This window comes from Kogia breviceps, chromosome 19 (assembly GCF_026419965.1).
Source record: "Kogia breviceps isolate mKogBre1 chromosome 19, mKogBre1 haplotype 1, whole genome shotgun sequence".
Lineage (NCBI taxonomy): Eukaryota > Metazoa > Chordata > Mammalia > Artiodactyla > Physeteridae > Kogia > Kogia breviceps.
The window spans coordinates 43172256-43198577 of record NC_081328.1 but is presented as its reverse complement, the minus strand read 5'-3'; the positions used below and the strand labels follow the sequence as shown (position 1 = coordinate 43198577).

The 26322-nt window shown below is 35.1% G+C and overlaps 1 protein-coding gene across 11 annotated transcripts in view; it reads right to left on the bottom strand.

Moving 5' to 3' along the window:
* Positions 1 to 26322, bottom strand: part of TANC2 (tetratricopeptide repeat, ankyrin repeat and coiled-coil containing 2) — a 343384-nt gene that overhangs the window by 127758 nt on the left and 189304 nt on the right. For all 11 annotated transcript variants that reach the window (XM_059048703.2, XM_059048705.2, XM_059048706.2 and 8 more), the window contains 2 exons: positions 17726 to 17912; positions 7474 to 7737 (listed from right to left, as the gene is read on the bottom strand). In XM_059048703.2, the coding sequence (XP_058904686.1) occupies positions 7474 to 7737; positions 17726 to 17912 (451 nt within the window). The remainder of the gene's footprint in view (positions 1 to 7473; positions 7738 to 17725; positions 17913 to 26322) is intronic.

The following is a 26322-nucleotide window of genomic DNA, read 5'->3' as shown; positions in this document are numbered from 1 at the left end:
ATGTAAATGTTTACTGTGAACTTAACAAGTTTTACTAAACTAAGCTTTACCATAGTAATTCCTAGAAAAATGAACACCAGTTGTTCTATTGCTTTTTTTCACAAAACCAAGAAATGTAGTAAAATATATTTTGGAATCAGCACATGTCTCAATTCAGACAAATAACATTAGAAGAAAAAGAAAAAATATTGCAATAACCGAACTGAAAAACAGTTCATTCCTTTACAAGTCCAAATACTCACAGGCAAATTGAACTAAGGAAAAGCAGAGATATTCAATATCAAGCACTATAGCTTTATTCTGGACTGCAACTGAGTTATGGTTAGTGTTACCTAAGTCTCTTAAAACATTCATTCTTTTTCTTATTATGGCAATAATATCTTTTTCTCTGATCTATGAATCTATCACTATTTTATCAAATAATCCAAAATAATTTCTTTACTGCCTCTTTTCCTTATTAAATTGTTTTCCTTAGTTTTATTTTCAGTTTCTTTCTGCTTCATCATTTTCAAAATTCTTGTCCCTTCAAATACAGTATTTAAAGACTTAACAGACAAATATTGGAAAGATCAGCCAGGAGATCTGAAATTCTATGTGCTGTGGCCTTTGTTTCACTAATTGTGTGTAGTTGTACTCTCTGGCGTAGTCACATGAATCTTTTCCATTTGCAAGCCAATTTCTGAGAAAAAGTCTATGTCATACTTTGTCAAACATCTCTCTCATCGTCAAAATTTGCTCAGGCTACACTTTTTCTGCTTCCCTGATAAATCCTTCAGTCAGAATTAATTGCTTCTCCCTTTCAGCAACCACATACATATATGGCTAATTAGAACTTGTGTTATTCAGCTGTTTACATGTCTGTCTTCCCTTACTAGATTATGGTAGGTTCTTGAGGGCAACTAGGAAATGTCTGATTCATCTTTGATAACTACATTCCTTCAGAGTAAATCAGAGTGCCCTGCACGTAATGCTCAATACAGAACTAAATTCCAGGCTAGTCCTACTTAGATTTAGAAATCTGTCTGGCTCTATCCTCACCTTCCTCACTGCTCTGCTTAATGTTTAACAGACATCACTATGGTAATATGCTTGACTCCAATGATGTTCATAAAATCTTTCTTCAGGTACTGCTGATCCTTTACTTTTTTCTATAACACATATCACTTTCTATTGTATTGAATACTATATAAATTACTTATTTATTCTGTTTATTTTACTTTCCCTGGTGAGAATGTAAGTTCCACGAGGGTGAGAATCTTTGTTTAGTTTATCGATGATTCTCAAGTGCTTAGAAGAGTGCCTGGCATATATAGCATATGCTCAGTAAGTGCTATTCTAATGACTAAGTAATTGTATTTAACCTACACATTGTGTTTTGCCTATATTTAAACAATCAATGAATAACAAATTAGGTTTCGTCTCCCTGGGTTATCTGAGAGCTAAGGATGAAGGAGGTGGCTGTGACAACAATGCCTTGTACGCCATCATCCCACACACACACCAGTGACAGATCTATAGCGACACATATATTCCTACCTTGTAGTGCTACTCTCACTGTGAAACTGTCTTGGCAATTTTTTGAGATAATTCTGTCACATTAAATCAATACTATAATATTTAATGAACACTTTCTAGATACAAATATAAGAATTAATCAGGTAAGTTGAAGTGAACTGATGAAATAGGAAAAACAAATCAACAATAAAAAGTTTTATGTAAAAAGAAAATGCTTTTAAAAAGTAAGCCCATAAAATCTATGTCATTAAAAATCCTTGTTTTCAGAGAAGGAAGAGGGAAGTGGAAAAAGGGAGCATATATTTTTCTGAGATTTCATCAGATTGGAACAGTTGACTCATTTACAGAACATTTAACTGACATACTTTTTGAATTTAATACACAAGTGGGCAGGAAGAAATCCAGCAGATGACATTTGGTACAAACATTCCAGAGGCAACTCTGTATTACAGAGTTTGGAATCAGTTTAAATTGTTTCTTCTTATATCAGTTGCCACTAATGAAAACCGATTTTTGTAGCACAACTGCCATTCTGGCTGACCTGAGCAGGGAGCCTGGAATAACACTTTATGTTTGCTACAGCCTTGGCAAGAAGCCACTCTGCTGTTCTTACACCCTTGATTCATAAAGCCAACATTCTGACTGCAGAAAAGCCCATTTCTGATTTTACTTTTTTTGGTAAAATCTTTATTACAGTTTCCAATTGGATTCATTTAAATCCCCAAGGATTCCCATCTTGCATTTACCTGATTCTTAAGATCCTTCTCTTAGGAAAATGTGCAGCTCCAAACATTAAGAAGCAGATGGTGAGAGTTTATATTTTACCTGACTTCTGTTGTTTGCATGTTTCCCTGAGAGACTCTTCATTTTCACACAAAGCACTGAGGACAGCTGTTGTAAGCGAACATTTCCTGCTTCCCATATCCCTCCAATTCATTGCCAATCTAATTTTAAGACATCAAGGATGACCACAGACAGCCTACTCTGAGAATTTCTGCCATGCAACCACAAGTCCACAAGGGTTCTCTGCTTCCTTCCAACATAACAGGCTTAAAAATATGCAACAGTGATTTACATTTTGAAAACAATGAAAGACAGTTTTTATTTTTTTATATTTTATAATTTTAATTTAAAGGTGCATAAACTTCAAAATTTATATTCAGAAAATTGAGCTGCTCCAGGAAAAACCTTTAATGCTAGACTGCCAAAACTCACCTATAATCACTTCATCATTCAAGATAAAAGTTTTTGTTTTCAGTAAATAGTACTATTTTCATTTGTGGTATATGGAGCTTTTAATTGGTACATTAACTTTAGACTTCACTTGTTTAAGAATCTTTATGTTGCTAAAGGTATATAGCTAAATCTAACTGACCAATATATTTATTCAATCAGACCTATTTTAGTAATCAATAAAAAGTACATGATTGTTTAAAAAACTTCATTCCATATGTTACTTCAATACATTGTAGTGAGTTAAAATCTCAGAAAATATTTTAAAAAATAAATCACCATAAACATTTTATATGTGCTGACTCCATTCCCTGAAAATAAAAGTGTTATAAAAGCCACACATCCTTTCCAATTCTCTTTAAAATCAAGAATTATGGAATAACATAGATAGTTTTACTCTTCAGAGTTCAATCCAGCACCAGCCTCATATAATTCCTTGACAATTTCCTGGTCGTGACAAATGTGGTCCTGTAAAGATTCCACAAAGCTCAAGCTAAAGAGGATGCTTCTCTTCCCCAGGTGAGAAGTCTATAACACAGCAAGGACCAATAAACAATCCCCTAGGGCTTCCCTGGTGGCGCAGCGGTTGAGAGTCCGCCTGCCGATGCAGGGGACACGGGTTTGTGCCCTGGTCCGGGAAGATCCCACATGCCGCGGAGCAACTAAGCCCGTGAGCCATGGCCAGTAGGCCTGCGCGTCCGGAGCCTGTGCTCCGCAATGGGAGAGGCCACAGCAGTGAGAGGCCCGCATACCGCAAAAAAAAAAAAAAAACCACCAATCCCCTAGGTTTTAAAAAATGTGATGAAAATGGTATTTTCATATCATTATTCAATATTAATTGGTCTCTAAAATAAATAATTATATCACATACTGAGATAAAGTTTAAAAAAGAAGGAAATTTAAAAGCTGAGTTTGAACAAAGCCTTTTATCATTGGCATTCTTCACCCCCCAACCCCATTCATATGCTTAGAACGATTTAATAAGTAAAATATACTGACTTTTTTCCCTATTTCAAACTCATCTCATATTTGAAATCCTCAATCATTCCTGTTCACCAAGGAGATCTGTGTATTTGACCTTCCCCCAGCTTGGGGAACCACTTCTACGTACATTAGAAAGTAAAGGAAAACATATATATCTAGAGCTAAAATGAGAAGAGAGGACCCTCCTGAGCTAATACAATTTACTTTAAAAACTGATTTAGGTATCTAATCCCTTAAGCTACTAGAGACTGTGGTCTTATCAAATATTTACACACATTATGCAGTTAGCAGGTGAAAGTAATTTTGTCTTTCTACATTCTGGAAACACTTTCAACCTATAATCTATTAAATTTTGAAAATAATTGAGTCATTTGGTTTACTTTCCTGCCTCTGTGTGAGGATATGAAACCACGGTTTCTAGATACAGAACATGGTTACAGATACAGATACATGGTTTACCATACAAACTACCCCTTGACCTATGACTTGCCCTGTAGGCAACAGCAGGTCTGTTTGTATTACATTCAACATTGACAAGAAATAATTCTCTGATGAAGTATTTTGTTCAACATAGTAAGTGCTCCTCCAACAGTATAAAATCCTATTCTCCAGGATAGATCTGTTGAAGAAGCATGATAAGTACTGCTTAAGAATCTGAAAAATCTCTGCTAGCCAGAAAGTCCAGTGTTATGAGATGACCACTGTGACAGATGAAAAACTAATCAATAACTAAGGTTTATCGGAATAACAATTTAGACTAATATTATCCCTTTTATTTATGTTTTAACATGAGGGAGGGTAGAAGGAAAAGAAGAAGGAAGAAAGCATTTAAGTATGTAAGGAAGTATTTTTCAGTACTTGAGTTAAAATAAACTCCAATAACAAAGAAAAATCAGTGTTTTATAATACTTGACATAAACAGTTTTACCTTGTTAAAATGATTTTTTTAAAATGGCATCAAAAGCATGGTCCAGAGAAGAAAAATCTGATAAATTGATGTCATCAATTTTTTTGTGTTTCAGATGAATGGATAAAGAAGATGTGGTATATATATATATACAATGGAATATTACTTAGCCATAAAAAAGAATGAAATAGTGCCATTTGCAGCAACATGGAAGGACCTAGAGATTATCATACTAAGTGAAGTCAGACAGAGAAAGACAAATATATGATACCACTTGTATGGGGAATCTATAAAACGATACAAATGAACTCATTTACAAAACAGAAACAGACTTATAGACATAGAAAACAAACTTATGGTTACCAAAGAGGAAAGGGAGGGGGGAGGGAAAAATTTGGAATTTGGGATAAACAGATACATGCTACTATATATAAAATAGATAACCAACAAGGACCTACAGGGTACTGTATTCAATATTTTGTAATAATCTATAATGGAAAAGAATCTGAAAGAGAATACATACAAATATATATGTATAACTATACCATGAGAGGTAGTTAAGAAGTCTGAAAAATTCACAGATTGAATGATAATTCCCTAAAAGTTGACCACAATTTAAAAGATTTTAAGTAACTAGAATAACAGCGCTTACAAGATAAAATTCTAAATAGACAAAAATCTTACAATCCATATAATGGAAGAATGTACTCTTCACCTGATAAAATACTGCTTGCTTTTTAAAGTTTTTTAAAAAACATATTTCAAATTATATTTTAACCCGGTGATTAAAATACCTGGTATAGAAACCTGGGTTCTATACAGTCAATTTCTTCAATATCTATTAGTTAGAGAAATGTCTGGTAACTTATTGATGCTTCTGACAGCTGCCTTATGCCAATTTCTGGAAAGCAACAGTGTTAGAAACCTTTGGAGACAGTGAGGGATGAATCATATCTGTCTAATTAGTCCTGTACAACTTTTTGTAAAACCTAAAGTTAGTTTTTGCATAGGGTAAAATAATGAATCTTTACAGACACTTATGCTCGAGAAGGGAAAAGTATTTTATAATCTCTTCAGTGAACTAGAAAGAGAACAAAAGAAGCTTATACCTCTGTTTCCTACTAAGTGCTCAGTGTTCTTCTCAAATAACAGAGCCAGAATTCTCTTAGAAATCATTGCAGCTTAGTTAAGAAGTAAATTGGGATGTACCGTTAAGGTTGGTAGCTATATTTTCCATTTTTATGTAAGCAAGGATTTAAATGCTTCTCCTTTGGATTGACTGAGTTTGCCTAGCAATTTCTCATAAGTTACAGCATTCTAGGATTCTAAAAATGATATCATGGTTGGGGATCATCATATTTAAAAGAACCCAGGAGAGAAAAATTTCTGTCATGATATAAAAGTGAATAATCTTGAAAAATTAATATTAAAATTTTCTGCAGTTACTGATCTTCCTGATGAGCCATGCTACTCGTAATCACATCTGATGACAGATGCTGATGGTCTCCAGAGGATGGAACAAAGAGTAATGGTTTAGAAAAGGTACAGAAGCGAGATGGGAAAGGCAAGAAGCATCACACCATCATCTGCGTAACATAAATAATTACATCTGGAAAGAGCTCTTGACTACAATAAGTATTTTATTATCTTGTGTCAGTGAGATAAACCCATCCTGACACTCATCAGGCAACTAAGAAAGACAAACATAACTTTGACTTTGTAGCATGGACAAAGTCCAGATGATGATGCATTTTGAAAATGTCAGAATGCCCAACTATTCTGCACAAGTCCTGGTCTGAATTATTAAATAGCAACTTAGCTGTATTAAAAATATCCCTTGATGTAGTTCTGAATAGCTGCTAAAGAATAATGGCTCCATATTCCAGCCACTTATTATCTGTATCATCCCCTTATGAGTGAGACTGCTAGTGGTGTTTGAGTTATTCTTTAGCAACGTAAGTACCTGATGATTCTACTATGGTAAGATAGCTGGTGTATTGTGAAAATACTGAACTCTTTGAATGGGGAAGTTGAATTCTTGCCTGCCTGTCACTCTCTCAAACTACAGGTGATGTTTCTGGTAATACAAATTCTACTGAAATATACTTCAATTTAATAATGTTTTTTATTTTTTATTTTGGCTGCACAGAGCACTTTGTGCGATCTTAGTTCCCTGACCAGGGGTCGAACCCAGGCCCTTGGCAGTGAAAGCTCAGAATCCTAACCACTGGCCCGCCAGGGAATTCCCAAATAATGTTTTTTAAAACTAAAATTTTTAAAATCTAAAATCTCAAATTGAAATCCTTTGAAAAGACTTGTGATGTGAGAAAAGACTTTTAACAGTTTGACAATATACTTTATAGGTTCTCTTTTTGATTTTATGTGTTTTTATTTTATATTTATATTTTGGTTTTCTTTTAAGGTTTTTTTTGATGTGGACCTTTTTTTTTTTTTTTTTTTTTAAGTCTTTATTGAATTTGTTACAACATTGCTTCTGTTCTATGTTTTGGTTTTTTGGCCGGAGCCATGTCGGATCTTAGCTCCCTGAGCAGGGATCAAACCTGCAGCCTCTGCTTTGGTAGGTGAAGTCTTAACCACTGGACTGCAAGGGAAGTCCCTATTTTATATTTATATTTTGGAAGCAGAACTAAACAATCACTTAAGGAACACGAACCTTCCCCCAGGTTCAAAGAGATATACACATGTATACTACCCAAACATAAAAGCTTAGTTGAAGAAGATGAATGGAAAATTTAAATACTGTGAGAGAAGAATTTATCTTCATTTCAATATATATGCCAGTAAAATGGTGATTTAAAAAAAATAAAACTTACCTGCTACTGAATTTGGCCGTGGCATAAGATAAAGAGGAATAGACTGTACTGACTGTGATAAAACTGTTTCCAAATTCCTCTCTGGGATCTTATTCAGACTATAGGTGGAAGCCGTCATGTTTTCATCTACTCGATATAAACAGGAATCCATGCTGGATTTTTGAGACTGCCAAGGCTTTAGGTTTCCTCCAGATCCTAATTCTTTACTGCTTTCCCCAACGTATTTTGTGCGTTCCATGTTTTCAGAATAGCTTGTCAAGGTAGCTGAAGAAAAGAGTAAAGTGAATTAAAAAAGAAAACCAAACCTAGAGGTTAATCTGTTTACTACTCTCCAAATACATGACTAGATAATGACAATATTAGAAACATTATTTTTAAAAAGTTACTGATGATTTCATCTCCATCATGAAGTTTAAACAATTGAAACCAAAATATAACTCTCTCACACAGGTTCTCTCTCAAAGATTTACTTTTAACAACTCTATTTGAATGAAGTAAACAAATTCATACATCAGTTCTAAAGTGTCTACAAATAGGGCCTCTCAATACTAAAAACTGTAGAATTTCATCAAAAGGGATTTTACATACTTTTCATGGATTGCTGGAGAGCCCTAGAGGTGTCAAAAAGATCTTTATACTCTTTTTATTCTATATTTTTCCTTCCTGCCCCTTTGTATGAAACAACGAATTAGAAAATATAGAAAGATTCTCTAAGTAGACGCTAATATAGGAGAAAGAATCTGTCTAAATAAGGAAACACTACAAGGCCTCTGTTTTTAATTAAAATTTCATTTCATATATTTATCTTTCAGTCATAAATAGCCAATGGATCCTAACCTTTTTGCCACCAAACACAATGTTACACCTTCCCCAATGAGATTTTATGGATTCTGTAGCATACTGTATAATTTCTAAATATGTTCAGTGATAATATATATGTGTAAATTTATATTATGTGTGTATGTGTCTGCGTGTGTTCTTTTTAAACAGATGCATGCTTCTTTTCCTAATTTCTGGAAATTGTCTTATTACTTTAAAATATATTTAAACATTTTTCTTTCTGTAAAATTTGACTGAAGTATAATTTCATTTGGTGTAAAGATGTGGTGATTCAGCTGGCTTTTAATTCTTAGCTAGAAGCTTGGAGTTCACACAGCTGCTAGGGTCAGTATAATGAAAGCTGGAGAATGTAAAACTTCTGTTTCCCAGAGGACTTGTCTACATGTAAAGTGTCTGTTAGTTAACCCTTTGCCTTTCATGGTTTTTTTTGGTGGTGTGTCCCAGAAGTTTTTATCCTTAGGTCCCAAATCAGAGCTGGCTAAGATTCACTTGTATCTGTGTGGTCTTCCCCTGGTATATATTCCAGAAATATACCCTTTTTCTCCAGATAAACCCTGAGCACATTCAGTAGGCTCCAAACACTGGAACACGACACCTTTAAAGGTCTGAGAAGGTAGTAATGGGTTTCACTATTTTCAATATTTCAAATAATTTGTAAGTAATAATACGTTTTCAAATAATTTATAAGTAATAATATGTTGACTAGTTACCTAAAACATCAAGCTTCTATAAACCTAGCTGCAATTATATCAAGGGTGATAACATTAGTTATCTCATGTTGAACAGAAATTTTGGCACATATATATATCTCATACATATATACACATTTGATAAATAAAAAATGAGATAGAAACTATTGGATAATGAATAGAATGATGCTGAAATTTTTTTCAAAAATATGGGGTCTATCAATAAAAATTATGAAAGTCCTCATTGGTGGTGAAAAGATTTGAGAAACTTTGAATTAATTCATGGTACAAAGATAGAATTATTCAGTGGCCTATGGACCCTATCTTATCATTTAAATGATAACTTTTATAATAAGGAAGGGCTTCTATGGTCATGGTATTTAAAAGTAAAGACAAGGAAGACATCCAGCTTCCCAGTGTGAGAAGAGCAGTGACGTCATTTTGCACTACAATTGTACTATCTGCATGAACCAAACCTGTTATTACATAGTTCACTTGTTTTTCAAACCCAAAGTATCCCTTGCTCTTTTTCACTAGAGAGAAATGTATCTAGTCCCTGGCACACAGTGTATGATCAACAAATATTTGTTGAGAGGATGAATAAATTAGTTTTATTGGATGCTCAATGATCCAGAACCACTGGGGCACAGAAAGAGTGAAAACAGACAACTCACATAAAATACCAGAAGTAAAATCCTCTGGTTAACCATTCCCATTTAGGAATTTTGTAAATTTTTGCTTCATTGATGCTTTTCACAGAATATGGTGACTTTTAGTTTATTTCATTCACTTATCTAGCCAATAAAATGTTACTGAGCAACTGGTATGTGTCAGACTACAGTGGTGAACAAGATAGGTCCTAAATCCTTAATCCCAGAAAAAGGACAATCCTGGGGCAAAAGAGGCCACACACAGAAAAAATGAAGAATCACAAAATGAAATGCTATTTTTAATAACAACATGCTAATGTCTGCATATCAGTCAATTTTATGGATGCTCCTATTTTACTCAACCATTCCTCTATAGTGAGAACTTATCATATAACTTAAAGTCACCAAGGTGAATGAAGCACCGGAGAATGCAATGATATTTTGATTCATGTGGCTACTAAAAGTTTCAAAAGTCTAAAGCCCAAGCAGTCTATATGTCAGATATTGGCCTACATAAATTAAGCACCCCTATGTGCAAAGTTTCTATGAGTGGAGTTGAAGAGGAAGACATTGCCTCTCATTGAAATATATACGTATTTGTTTTCCACTAGACCTATTCTATCTCCATTTTAATTCTATAGACCTAGTCACTCCCAGGTAAAACAAAGAATAGTGGGAAATATTGAATTGTAAGTAACTAAAGAGACTTTTCTGAGAATTTCTCCATTTTCCTTCCTTGATATAGAAAAATAAATTGCTACCTCAGAATAAAGAACTGCTTACATGGCATTTCTGTTTATATTGCCATATAGGCCAGGAAGATAGTGTGAGGAAGTAGGAATTACAGGCTTATAAACAGGCTCACTGTGAGTAAAATTAGCTCCATATGTTTAAAAGTTTTATTGAGGTACAATCTACATACCATAAAATACACCCATTGTAAGTGTACATGGGTACAAGCACATTTGCTTGTCTTCTATAATAATTAAAAACTGATAGTAGGGACTTCCCTGGTGTCACTGTCATCAAGATTCCATGCTCCCAATGTAGGGGGCCTGGGTTTGATCCCTGTTCCAGGAACTAGATCCCACAGGCATGTTGCAACTAAGGAGCCCACCTGCTGCAACTAAGGAACCCACGTGCTACAACTAAGGAGCACTCGAGCCACAACTAAGAAGCCCGTGAGCCACAACTAAGGAGCCTGCTTGCTGCAACCAAGACCCGACACAACCAAATAAATAAACAAATATTTTAAAAACTGATAGTAATAATTTTTATCTTGATTCACTACTTTGCTTTTGTTGATAAAGACTAAATTTTTAATGCTGGATAATAGTTGTAGGTCACCTGTTCTAAGAGAGAATTATTTTAGAACTATACACTGTTTTGTAATAATTAGGACCATGGGTTTTGAAGTTATACAGACCTGAACTTGAATCTTAGCTTTGCCTCGTAATATCTATGTGATCTGGGACCAATTATTTTTGAATCTCAGTTTTCTAAGTCTAAGAAAGACTGCTATACTATTATGTAAGACAGAATTAATTTACAGCTAGACTGGGCCAGCCCTACATTTATCTCTGAGGATGCCTGGAACTCTGGTACTGACTCTTAGCCAAGATAAGGTCAACTGGGATAACTAATGATTTATAATTTGCTGTTTAAAGTTTGAAACTCCCCTGGTAGCAACCAGGTCTAGTTGTTTATTGACAGCTTACACCTGGACTACTTGGACAGCCTGGCTTAGCTATGTTACCAGAGGGGCATAAAAATCTTCACTGTAAACTTCTGGGGAGCTCTTCTGAAACCAAGATTCCTTATACAAATCTCAGTGATTTATACTCTGGGGACAGGCACATCCTATTTGATTAAGAAAGAACCTGGATATATATGGAATCTAAAAAACCAAAAATGGTTCTGAAGAACCTAGGGGCAGTACAGGAATAAAGACGCAGATGTAGAGAATGGACTTAAGGACATGGGGAGGGGAAAGGTAAGCTGGGACGAAGAGAGAGAGTGGCATGGACACACATACACTACCAAATGTAAAACAGATGGCTGGTGGGAAGCAGCCACATAGCACAGGGAGATCAGCTCAGTGCTTTGTGTCCACCTAGAATGGTGGGATGTGGGGGTGGGAGGGAGACGCAAGAGGGAGGAGATATGGGGATATATGTATATGCATAGCTGATTCACTTTGTTATACAGCAGCAACTAACAACAATGTAAAGCAATTATACTCCAATAAAGATGTTAAAAAGAAAAAAAGAACCTGGAGAGCTGCACTTGGGAATGGATCCTCCGTGCTCGCTGGCATTCTCTTTCGCCTGCTGTACTGTATCTTTACTAAAAGCTTTTCATAAGCATTTTTCTGTGAAGTCTTATGTACCCTTTCAATTATCTGATCCTGTGAAACATTTACAACTATTTTCTTATGATTGTAAGGATTAAGTAATGGTACCCACCTCATACTTTGTATTCAATCAATGGTTGTTGTTACTATTATTGTTATATTAGTTAGGTCAATTATGCAAGAGAAATGCTCCGTTTGGTCTCCTTGATCAATTTAATAGGCAGTATCTAGACTTCTTTAACATATATGCCATGCCATATAAATATAACGCTAGAGCTACCAAAAATTTATTAGTGCTAAGTAAGTAGAAGGTGGGAAGGATGACAGAGTCACTAGCACAATAACTGGAGAAACTTAGCAGTGAAGATACAATTGTACATTTCTGAAAACAGGTTGGAGAAAATATTAAAAAATAACTCAAATTATCTAATGTTCAGGTTTATGACTCACGGAGGTGATTTTTTAAACGTGAAAATTTGGATCAAAAAAAGAACATACAACATCCTACTGGAATATATGTTACTAAAGGAACAAAGGTCTTTCATTAGGGGTTTCTGATTTTGCTTTTTAGTTACTAATGTGAAATATTAGGAAAACATAATCACTGAACAATAAGCAAAGCTGTAGATGTTTCATCTTCCTAGGTGTTAAGTGATATAAGGCTAAAGGATATAAGACCAAATTTGGCAATAAATCAAAACCTAAAGAAAAAAATCTTGAGATTTGATTAAAAGAGGGAATTCAAGAATTATACCTTTCTGGGACTTCCCTGGAGGCACAGTGGTTAAGAATCTGCCTGCCAATGCAGGGAACACAGGTTTGATCCCTGGTCCGGGAAGAAACCACACGCCATGGAGCAACTAAGCCCGTGCACCACAACTACTGAGCCTGTGCTCTAGAGCCCACGAGCCACAACTACTGAAGCCCACGCATCTAGAGCCCGTTCTCCGCAACAAGAGAAGCCACAGCAGTATGAAGCCCACAAACTGCAATGAAGAGTAACCCCCGCTCATCGCAACTAGAGAAAGCCCGCGTGCAGCAACAAAGACCCAGTGTAGCCAAAAATAAAAAATAAACAAATAAATTTTTAAAAAAAAGAAATTTAAAAATAATTATACCCTTCTGGAAGGAACTGTGATCTCCAGATAAACAAAAGGCAAGAAACATGCCTAAATGGATCCATGCTTAAATTCATTTTGCTATTGAACACCACACCAAAACAGCCCATTATTAAAACTTAACATGAAAAAGGAATAGGATATAAAAATGATGTATATCTCACAGATGTTTACGATTATCAAGATTTTTGCTTGAAGCTATATAGGAGCTTATATAGGAGCTGATAGGAGATTATATGTAGTTGGTGGTATCTAACTAGGCACATATATAAGACCATTACACCATTAAAGTTACACCAATAAAATAAAAGAGTAACAAATATGAAATTACATTGTAAGTACCTGACAATCATGTCAGTGATATTTTACCACACATTTAAGAAAGGTTGTGAGTTTGAGGAAAGGGAAGCTATGATTGGAACAGAGAATGCTTTCTGTGGTAGAAATTAAATTACATCTGGGGTGAATCTAGACCACATAAAATCTAAGAAGTTACAGTTATTTACAACCTTTTAAAATCTGAGAGAGGAACTTTTTATATTAACAATATTTAAAAATTCAGGAACTCTGCATTTCTAGTATTCTGATTCTTATAACTAGAATTCTACATATTTTGGCATGCTATAAAAGTGATACAGCAGGCATCACTAAAATTCTGATTGCTATAATTACAAAATGTAATCATAAGGAATTCACACTGAACTGACTGATATATAAAGAAATCAAAAATAGATAATTTAAATTAATACATTTAATAACTTTTGTGCTTATCTCTGATGGGGCAAGATTTAAATATGGAACACTGGGCTTCCCTGGTGGTGCAGTGGTTGAGAGTCCGCCTGCCGATGCAGGGGACACGGGCTTGTGCCCCGGTCTGGGAAGATCCCACATGTTGAGCAACTGGGCCCGTGAGCCACGGCCACTAAGCCTGCATGTCCAGAGCCTGTGCTCCGCAACGGGAGAGGCCACAACAGTAAGAGGCCCGCGTACCAAAAATAAATAAATAAATAAATAAATAAATAAGGAACACTAATAAACAACAGACCATCTTGGAAGTTTTTGTTTGAAATAATATTAGCAATATTTAATTTGGAAAAGCAGATGTTTCTATAATCAGCGGGGAAAATACTTGAAACATATTTAACACTTAAGGTAGGCTAGCCTTGAGACTTCCAAGGTAATAACAATATCTTTGACTATTATTACTTATGCTATATACAATTTTCTTCCAAATCAGACTGCAGTGAAAAAATACGAAAGGGAAACAAGTCATTTCTCAAGATAAGGTGCTCACATATAATTTGATAACTACTCTATAGTCTTATGTAATTTTAGGAACAGACATTATTCTCTTTCTTCTCTCATTATTTTGCAAGTAAATCTGCTTCAGTATTTATACACATTAAAGGATGGAAGTTCATTATTCTTCAAATTAGCTCTCTTATCCACAAAGGCACTTATATTTACAAGGAACACAATTTTGGAAATTTATCAGAAAAAAAAATGAGGAACACTGTCCTCTGTAAGTCAAAGCAGGATCTCATTTTTAATTTTCAGAACATTATGAACATTTATTCTGAACACTCAGTGACATGTTACGCTTCCACTTTGAAAGGTAACTACTTGTAAACGGATTTTATCCAATCTATCAGCACCATGCCTTCTGCTTGGATGAATGTATTTCTAAAGCTATTTTTTTATGTATGGCAGAATAGATGATATGCAGTTACAGGCACTCTAATAAGATCGACAGAAGAACCCAGGAAGACGTTTGGCTGGGATTATAAAAGTCACTGGGCCAAAATGAATCATAAAGAGAATTTAGGAGAATAAGATTAGTCGATGGAGAATTCTAATCTCCATTATTTGTTAAAAATTTAATAAAGTTCCATCTTGTACCCAATGGTCACTCTAAACACTCTAAACACCTGTCAAAAAAGTAAAGTGCCAGGTCAGTTCTTTATCCCCTATCCTTCCACACTTAAGCTTTCTTTCCTTTGAGCACCTACTATGCTACCATATGTCAGTCACTGGACTAGGTGCTACAGATACAGATGAATAAGACACAATTTTGGCTAACAAGAAACAGTCTAATGGTGAAAAGCAGGCTCCAAAAGTAATTATAATACCATGTGTTAAATGTAATGATACAGATATGCACAGGTATTACTGGGAACACAGAATAATAATATGTATTGGATAGGAGGTGGAGTGGAGAAGTGAAGAGAGGTGGTGGTAGTAGTGGTGACAGAATACTCAAGGTGAATCTTAAAAATTATGTAGGAGTCAAATTTAAGAGGGAGAGAGGAGATTACAAGGCAGAATGATCAATATGAGCAAAAGCATAGAGATGAAAAAATGAATGTGTCAGGTAACAACAAAATCTAAAGTTGCCAGAATAATATAAACAAGGCCGAAAGCAGTGGGCTTGAAGGCTGGAGAAATTGGCTGCGGTCAGATCAGGAGAGCCTGGCCTTTATCTGCTAGGTAAATGGGAGCCAGAGGAGTGATCTGATCAGATTTGATTTTCAGGTAGTTCACTTCATCTTATATAACAGAATCAAAATAGTAATTGTTTTTCAGTTAATTCACTTTGGTGGCTGTGTGAAAAACAGACTTAGGACAAGGCAAAAAACGCAGAGAGAACAGTTAGATTTGTGTTAATCTAGGTCTAAGATAATGTGGACTATCAAGACAACGCTAGGACAGATGAAAAAACAATACAGGGATGAGAAATACAGGGGGAAGGAAGGTGGGAAGGACTCTCCTCTTGGCTTTCTAGCTTGGGCTCCTGGGTAGGTAGTGATGTCATTATAAGAGAATATTTTGGACAAGTTTTTGCAAATAAATTTGAAAGAAAAACCATTACTAAGGAAAACAGATACAAGAAGAAAAAGAAAAAATTTTAAGTCCTATAGTATTAAATACACTGAAATAGTAGTTTAAAAAATCGACATAAAGAAAATAACAGGTCTGAAATGTTTTAATGGCAGGTCCTACTAAATAGTCAAGAAACAGGTAATTCCAATCTTCTATAAACTATTTCAGAGGTTAGGAAAAGAGGTCAATTTTCATCATATTTCATCTATGTATGTATTTTATTTAGTTAAAATATTTAGCTATTTAATGATAATATCTTCATAATGACTTATATAAAGTAATCACAAATTAGAAATTATTATGTTACATACTGAGGGTATATAAAATTATTAGACATGAATCCTGCCTTTTAGGAGCTTTGTAATAAGTTTTAAAATCAGGAAATGTGAGTCCTCCAACTTTGTTCTCCTTTTTCAAAATTGTTTTGATTATTTGGGGTCCTTTGATATTTCACATGAATTTCAGAATGGGTGTTTCTATTTCTGCAAAGAACATTGTTGGGATTATGATAGTGATTTCAATGATTCTGCAGATTGCTTTGAGAAATATTATCATTTTAACAATACCAGTCTTCCAATCCATGAACACAGGATATATTTCCAATTATTTAAGTCTTTAAAGTTTTCTTTAGCAATATTTCGTAGTGTTTAGTGTACATGCCTTTTGCCTCCTTGGTTAAATTTATTCCTAAGTATTTTATTCTTTTTGATGCTACTGTAATGGAATTGCTTTCTTAATTTTATTTTTTTTGGTTATCCATTGTTAGGGTATAGAAATGCAACTGGTTTTTGTATGTTGATTTTGTATCCTGTAACTTTGCTGTAAAAATATTCTTTTTATCAACTCATTTATTTAAAGTGAATAAATTCACATGTTGATGTATATTCATTTAAGTACTAGAGATATGCTTAGTTGACACGGCATTAAAATATCTGCAATAACATCTAAACAAATAAATATTTTGATTTGATAATCTTTAGAAGGAAGCCAAATGAGGAAAAAATATTTCACTGTCTTTATTCCTTTATCGTTTCCATTTTCCTAGCCTCTTCAGCTTCTGTCATTTGTTGACCAGCCTCTCCTCACCCCTTCCTTGAAACTTTTATTTTCCTTGGCACTGGTAACATTATACTGCCCCAATTTTTCTCCTATCTGTCTGACTACCCTTTTTCTGTATCTACTGGCTCATTCTCACACCTCTCACCCCCTGCTCAATTTGAACGTGCCCTAAGATTCTGTGCTCAGTCTTTTCTTCTCTTTGCATTTCTTTGTCTTCAGATTCTTCTTTTCCCAAAACTTTGCTCATTTCCATGTGACTGACTTCCCTTAACAAGTATACAACAGGCAATAATATGAAGAACTGAGAACCACCAAGAAACTACTAGTTCAGTGAGGAATAAACTTTTTCTGAACCACTTCTGTTGGTAGACAGATGATGCATGTGAATTTACAAGAAGTAGAAAGAACTTTTCCTATTCATCCTTTCTTTTATCAGATAATATCTTTAAAGGACTAGTGAAGCAGGGAGGGATACCTCTCATTTTGTTTACCCTTTATGTTTCTCTCCTGTATCATTAAAAAGAAAAGGACACATTTTACATACACATCTCAGTAACTCAAAAGCAAAATTTTTGAAAACCTTGAGCTTGTGTAATTATTTTAAAAAGAAAAAAAGACACAAAATGATTTCTTTTTTAATGATTAATATAAAAACCAACTTACCAATGATACCGCTATCTCTGCTTTCAAGGGTGGAGGTTGGACTAGTGACAGCCCCATAGCTGCCATCCTTGGCAGTCGCATTTGTACTGACTTGCGGGAGAGTGGAGCAGGGACTACTGGCTGGTGGAGAGGCAGTGCTGCTAGTCAAGGTGGAACAGGGACTTATCCTCTGGGTGATTGCTGAGGTCTGAAAAATTGAAATGAAAAATGAGATAAACTGATCAGCTGTTAAAGTAAAATATACCTTATGGTACAACACATGCTTTGATAAGAAAAAGAAAAAAATCCACATGCACAACTTTTACATCTATTAGGTTCTGTTTGTTTTTGCCTTCCAGGATAAAGCGTTCTGTGTTCTATAATTAAGGTGAAACTTGATAAATTTAACATGAGCAGAGACTGGCCTGTTTTTCTGCCTAGGAAACTCACAGTGACAAGTAGTTTTTATCATTGCTATGAACTAATAGAGGAATTTATTAATCACAAAGTTTCTTGCTATTTTCAATTTAAATTTTTCTGAAGGCTTGGAACTTTTTCTTGCTAATAATTTTCTTTGCATAGAAAAAAAATATCTCTGCAGCCAAGGAGAAATGAAAATAAAGTTATAATGCAAATAAATGGGGTTTTTTTTGATACATAGGTGGCTGCTCAGAGACAATAAATGAATGCAGGGAAAATACCTTATCTAAAAGTTTGTCAAATAAAATAGATCAAACAATATTAATTTAATACAAAATGAAATAATTTCTCTGTAGAAACTGATTACAGACTGAGATCACTGAGTGATTCTTACACCTAAAGTTACCTCCTTTTCACATTTTTGATGGGAAGTAATGAATAATCACTAAAAAGACTGATGGTAATATATTCTGGTTTAATTAATTTAATGACAATTCGCTTTTCTTTAGCTCTTTCTACCCCCAATAAATTAATGAAATAATGAATGAAAGTCTATGTTTTTTCAAACACTCAAGAAATGTTATCCTACCCTGATACCAAAACCAGACAAAGATGTCACAAAGAAAGAAAACTACAGGCCAATATCACTGATGAACATAGATGCAAAAACCCTCAACAAAATACTAGCAAACAGAATCCAACAGCACATTAAAAGGATCATACACCATGATCAAGTGGGGTTTATCCTAGGAATGAAAGGATTCTTCAATATATGCAAATCAATCAATGTGATACACCATATTAACAAACTGAAGGATAAAAACCGTATGATCATCTGAATAGATGCAGAAAAAGCATTTGACAAAATTCAACACCCATTTATGATAAAAACCCTCCAGAAAGTAGGCATAGAGGGAACTTACCGTAACATAATAAAGGCCGTATATGACAAACCCACAGCCAACATCGTTCTCAATGGTGAAAAACTGAAAGCATTTCCTCTAAGATCAGGAACAAGACAAGGTTGCCCACTCTCACCACTCTTATTCAACATAGTTTTGGAAGTTTTAGCCACAGCAATCAGAGACGAAAAAGAAATAAAAGGAATCCAAATCGGAAAAGAAGAAGTAAAACTGTCACTGTTTGCAGATGACATGATACTACACATAGAGAATCCTAAAGATGCTACCAGAAAACTACTAGAGCTAATCAATGAATTTAGCAGAGTACCAGGATACCAAATTAATGCACAGAAATCTCTTGCATTCCTACACACTAATGATGACAAATCTGAAAGAGATATTAAAGAAACACTCCCATTTACCATTGCAACAAAAAGAATAAAATACCTAGGAATAAACCTACCTAAGGAGACAAAAGACCTGTATGCAGAAAATTATAAGACACTGATGAAAGAAATTAAAGATGATGCAAACAGATGGTGAGATATACCATGTTCTTGGAAGAATCAACACTGTGAAAATGACTATACTACCCAAAGCAACCTACAGATTCAGTACAATCCCTATCAAACTACCAATGGAATATTTCACAGAACTAGAACAAAAAATTTCACAATTTCTGTGGAAACACAAAAGACCCCAATGAGCCTAAGCAATCTTGAGAAAGAAAAATGGAGGCGGAGGAATCAGGCTCCCTGACTTCAGACTATACTACAAAGCTACAGTCAGCAAGACAGCAATGGTACTGGCACAAGAACAGAAATATAGATCAATGGAACAGGATAGAAAGCCCAGAGATAAACCCACACACATTTGGTCACTTTACTTTTCATAAAGGAGGCAAGAATATACAGTGGAGAAAAGACAGCCTCTTCAATAAGTGGTGTTGGGAAAACTGGACAGCTCCATGCAAAAGAATGAAATTAGAACACTCCCTAACACCACACACAAAAATAAACTCAAAATGGATTAAGACCTAAATGTAAGGCCAGACACTATCAAACTCTTAGAGGAAAACATAGGCAGAACACTCTATGACATAAATCACAGCAAGATCCTTTTTGATCCGCCTCCTAGTGAAATGTAAATAAAAACAAAAATAAACAAATGGGATCTAATGAAACCTAAAGGCTTTTGCACAGCAAAGGAAACCATAAACAAGATGAAAAGACAACCCTCAGAATGGGAGAAAATATTTGCAAACGAAGCAACTGATAAAGGATTAATCTCCAAAATTTACAAGCAGCTCATGCAGCTCAATATCCAAAAAACAAACAACCCAATCCAAAAATGGGCAGAAGACCTAAATAGACATCTCTCCAAAGAAGATATACAGATTGCCAACAAACACATGAAAGGATGCTCAACATCACTGATCGTTAGAGAAATGCAAATCAAAACTACAATGAGGTTATCACCTCACCCCAGTCAGAATGGCCATCATCAAAAAATCTACAAACAATAAATGCTGGAGAGGGTGTAGAGAAAAGGGAACCCCCTTGCACTGTTGGTGGGAATGTAAATTGATAACAGCCGCTATGGAGAGCAGTATGGAGGTTCCTTATAAAACTAAAAATGGAACTACCATACAACCCAGCAGTCCCACTACTGGGCAATAAGTGGTGTTGGGAAAACTGGACAGCTCCATGCAAAAGAATGAAATTAGAACACTCCCTAACACCATACACAAAAATAAACTCAAAATGGATTGAGAAAACCATAATTCAAAAAGACTCATGCACCAAAATGTTCACTGCAGCACTATTTACAATATCCAGGACATGGAAGCAACCTAAGTGTCCATCAACAGATGAATGGATAAGGAAGATGTGGCACATATATACAATGGAATATTACTCTGCCATAAAAAGAAATGAAACTGAGTTATTTGTAGTGAGGTGGATGGACCTAGAGTCTGTCATACAGAGTGAAGTAAGTCAGAAAGAGAAAAATCAATACCGTATGCTAACACACATATATGGAATCTAAAAAAAAAAAAAAAAAAGCTTCTGAAAAACCTAGGGGCAGGACAGGAATAAAGACGCAGATGTAGAGAATGGACATGAGGACATGGGGAGGGGGAAGGGTAAACTGGGATGAAGTGAGAGAGTGGCATGGACATATATACGCTACCAAATGTAAAAGATAGCTAGTGGGAAGCAGCTGCACAGCCCAGGGAGATCAGCTTGGTGCTTTGTGACCCCCTAAAGGGGTGGGTTAGGGAGGGTGGGAGGGAGATGCAAGAGGGAGGAGATATGGGGATGTATGTATACGTATAGCTGATTCACTTTGTTATAAAGCAGAAACTAACACACCACTGTAAAGCAATTATACTCCATTAATGATGTTTTAAAAAAAACGTTATCCTTTTCAAAACAGTAACTGATCAGTGGCAAAATTACTTGAAGGAGTACTAATGATAAATTTGACATCTTTAAATGTTAAATTTAAAAAAAGCATTTCAACTTCTTTACATACAGAGTCTATTCATAATCTCTCTGCTAAAATTGAAGATTTACATTTTATAACTTGACTGGAAAATATGATGATCACTGAATGAGAATATTAAGGCTCTTTGAGACTTGTCCCCAAATGATTTCCAGATGCAATCTCTTATATTTAATTATCTGTGTTGAATCCAGGTTTTGATCTTAATTTAAATGCTATAACCAGGTCATAAAAGATACATTCAACTTAACCAAGCATAACTGACATTCTCAGAACCCTGCAACCAAGTAAATCTTTTCAATCATATGAATAATATTAGAAACTGATTTTTCTTAATAACACAATAAGCCCTCAAATCTATGCCATTTCTCTTCTATATAATTTTTCTCCAGAGGAGGGAGGAGTTTCAATTTCTTTGTAATTTCCTCAATTTCTATAAAATGATGTTGGTCTACCAGAGCAATGAATTTTTTTAAAACTGGGCTTGCAGTAGAATTACCTGTGGAACATAAAAAACAAGTTCCCCTACAAAACTGACAGATACTGAACCCCACCCCAGTCTTACTGACTTAGAATCCTCCCTAGTTAGAATTTCGCATGGCAATTTTTAACTGCCTCATTCTCAGTTTAAGAAATACGTGGGGGGCTTCCCTGGTGGCGCAGTGGTTGAGAATCCGCCTGCCGATGCAGGGGACGCGGGTTCGTGCCCCGGTCCGGGAAGATCCCACATGCCGCAGAGCGGCTGGGCCCGTGAGCCATGGTCTCTGAGCCTGCGCGTCCGGAGCCTGCGCTCCACAACGGGAGAGGCCACAACAGTGAGGCCCGCATACCACAAAAAAAAAAAAAAAAAAAAAAAGAAATACGTGGGTACTGTAATAGAACTATATTAGAGTCTTTTACATTAGATATATCTATACTATAGTCATACCATGTTGAAGAAGTTTCATTTGGGTATAAATCTATTACCTCTATAGCAACTAATTTCCATTTTTAGACAAGATTCTCAGTCTGTTCTTTGAGAAAGGAAACTGTATTATATGCATAATATAGCCAATGTGGAGGTTAAGCTCAAATGATGCATAATTTTTTACTACAAGTTATCTTCTGGAAAATAAAGCATTTATCACAGACTGTATGCTTTAAAAGCTTTAACTGTAAAAGCAAAGCTTAAAGATCAAGCCATTCAGAAAGCAGAAAACTGTTCGTGGCTTGTGAATTAAAAGGCAAGCCTTATATTTATTTAAAGAGGCTAGTTAATGAGACATAGAAATCTCTTGTAGGAGAAGAGACAACATTATCTATTCTCCATACTGCAGGCTAAAATGGACATCTAATTAAGCCACTCCACTTCTAAAACCTTTCAGTGGTTTTCCCACTGATATTTTAGTGGTCTCCAGAAGGATCCCAAACTCCCAATCGGATCTCTTCAAGGTTCTACAAATACACAAGGGAAGAATCTAATGATGGAATTTATAAGGTACATCCTAATACCCCAGAAACTACTGAGAGAAGAAAATATAGTGATCAGTTGAATATCACTTTCAATATGTCGTCCTTTTCAAAAAAATGATATATGCTGACTTGCCTGTGCTGGATTTTGTCATTATTAGCACTATTCTGAGGACACCACTACTATAGGGTCTTTCTAAACAGAGCAATCTATCTTTGTCAGTATGCTGTTTACTACAGAAGAAAGTCACTAAGTGAACATGACCTCCTAGTTCTTAATAATTTTCCTAAGACTAGAAATTCCAATGATCAATTCAGTCACTTTCTTCTGTGGTTCCAAGATAGTTTCATGGTATATTATATTCCAAGAGGGCTATCATGTAGCGTCATGATTAATATTTTACATTTGTTCAATGTTTTGTAGGTAAAATTTTTTAAATGTTATAATTGATACTTCATTATCTCCTTATCAACCAAGTATGAGGCATAATAAATATTATTTCCCCATTTAAGAAATGTGAAAATGAAACTACCCTAAGTATGTAAGCTATGAAGCAATTTCCCCCAAATCATACAGTTCCTGCATACATTTACATACTAATTATACTGCATATATATCTTTTGTTTATATGACATTTTACAGCTTACAAAGTGATTTCATATTCATGATTTAACTTGATCTTCACGACAATCCTGTCATTATTTCATGCTATACTGGACCAGTATGGTGTAGCTATTAAGAACATAAGTTGTAAAAGGAGACTGCCTGGATTTGAATACTGTTCCATCACTTTCTGGCAGTGTGTTTCCATTTTTCTTTACCTGAAAATTGAAATATAAATGAACCCTACAAATCTTCTACCTCCTGGTTCAGTGACTTTTCTATTATACTATATCACTTTTTACATTAAATCAATGATACTACTCATTTACTTATTTTATGATGAATTTATTCAGTAAATACACAAAGCACGCTCTAATCTGAAATCTTTACCATGACCACGAAGGGGCTACCTGATTTCTAAATGAAGTCACAAGTCATGTGCCTTTATTTAGAAATCACTGCAACAGGCTGTGACATGCATCTCAAAAGCAACCAAATATAAATTTTAGCACCTCAAGAAATGTAGCTTTTTAGAAACAACAGGGTCTTTGGCAAATTCTCAGATTGTAATGTCATGTTTCTTGGTCATTATTAGAACAGTCATATTTTAATCTGCTGTGAATATAAAGAGATAAAAAGTAAAATAGATGTTTTATTTATACCAGTTTAAATGAAGCCCTCAACATATATCATTTCGGTTTTTTTATTCACAGATCACAGCATACTGACATAGTTACAATGTAAATTAGTTTAAAAAAATTAATCCCTATCACCATGAAGCTTACATTCTTGTATGATATACAGACAACACCCCCCCACAAGTAAATATATAACGTAATAAATGATAAGAGCTATAAAAAAAATAAAGTACCAGGATAAGGGGATACAGTGATGGGCAGGTGCTATTAGATAAAGTAATTAAGGAAGAGGCCTCTCGGAGGAGGTAACATTTGAGCAGAGCACTGGATAAAGTAAGGAAGTGAGTTATGTGGGAAGAACATTCCAGTATAAATGAATGTTTTATGTGTTTGAGGAATGACAGGAAGGCCAGTGTTGCTGGCGAGCTGCAGGTGAAAGGGAGAGGGGTAGGAAATGATGTAGGAGAGGCAGCAAGGGGTCAGATCAGGTAGCCCCTTGCTGGTCATGGTAAAGATTTCAGATTTAATGTTAAATGTGGGGAAATAAAGTGGGAGATTGAGAGAAGAGAAGTCAAAAGACCAGGTTCACATTTTACAAGGATCACGCTGGCTCCTGTGTAAACAGACTACAGGGGGGCAAGAGTGGAAGCAGAGCCCTATTAGGAGGCCATTTATTCAGACAGTAAATATTTATTGAGCACCTACTAATAGCAGACATTGTTCTAGGTGCAGAGGATACAGCCTTAAATAGAACAGGCAAAAGTTCCAGCCTTCTAACCTTACATTCTAGGGGCTATTGCACTAGCCCAGGCAAGAGATGACACTGACCTGGATTTAGGTGTACCAGTGGAAGTAATGAAAAGGGATCAGGTTTAGCATACATTCTGAAGACAAAGCCTACATAATTTGCTGAAAGAGTCAATGTGAGTGTGACAGAGTAAAGCCAAGAATGACTCCAGTGCTTTTGTCTTATGCCTGTAGGTGATGCCACCTATTCAGACAGGAAACTCAGTAGAAGGAGCAGGTTCTGGGGAAAAATGCAAGAGTTCCGTTGTTTGACATGTTAAATTTGAGATGTATCTTGGACACATAGGTAGAAAAGGGAGTGTAGGCAGCTAGAAATACAGATCTAGAGTTAAGGGGAAAGGCAGGGCTAGAGAGAGTTTAGGAGTTAAGACAGTATTTAAAGACATAAGAATGGAAAAGTTTCAATCTGATTAAAATCTCCAGGTATTTGAATTTTACAGAAACTGCCCACGTGATCAGAATGTGCAGCCAGCAAAACCAATGACCTCAGGAGTGAGAATATAAAGAAAGGAAAAGTCTGAGGAGACAGCCTGGAACATCTGAGCATTAACCACATGGTCTACAAATATATTCAAATAATCCCTGTACACTTTATGGTGAAGCTAATATATGACATAGAATCTTCACCAACATTACTGAGAATACGCAATTTGAATTTAATTTGTCATTTTCCGAGTAAAATGGTTCACTACCGGATATTCATTTTAAAGATTAAGACCCCATAAATGAATCTGAGTCTAATACTTCTTTTGCTACATTTTAACTGAAAAGAATGGAATAGCCAAAGGAAAAAAGTCTATGAAATAATAATTTTTTCAAATTGCTGATATTTTTAACTTTCTGAGATAAATATCTAGATCATTAATTTTTTGGATTTTCTGCTTTTCTAATATATGTATCCAAAACTAAAGTTTTTTTAAAGCATATTTTATATACTACAAGTTTTATTATATTTTGTTTTTTATTATTTCCGTTTAAAATATTTTCCAGTTTCACGTGATTTTCTGACTTAAAGGCTACTTAGGAGTATATTAATGTCCCAACACTTGGGGATTTTGATTTTCTAAGTTATCTTTTAGCTATCATTTTCTATGTTATTTTATAATTGATTAATTCTACTATGGTCACAGTAATTGAAATCTTTTGACATTTGTTGAGATCTGTTCTATGGATCAGCATATTGTCAATCTGGCAAATAATCCACGTGTACCTGAAAATAATATGTATTCTGCAATTTGGGGGTGCGGTGCTCATATATATGTCTATTTTGTCTGTTGGCTTATTTACTTA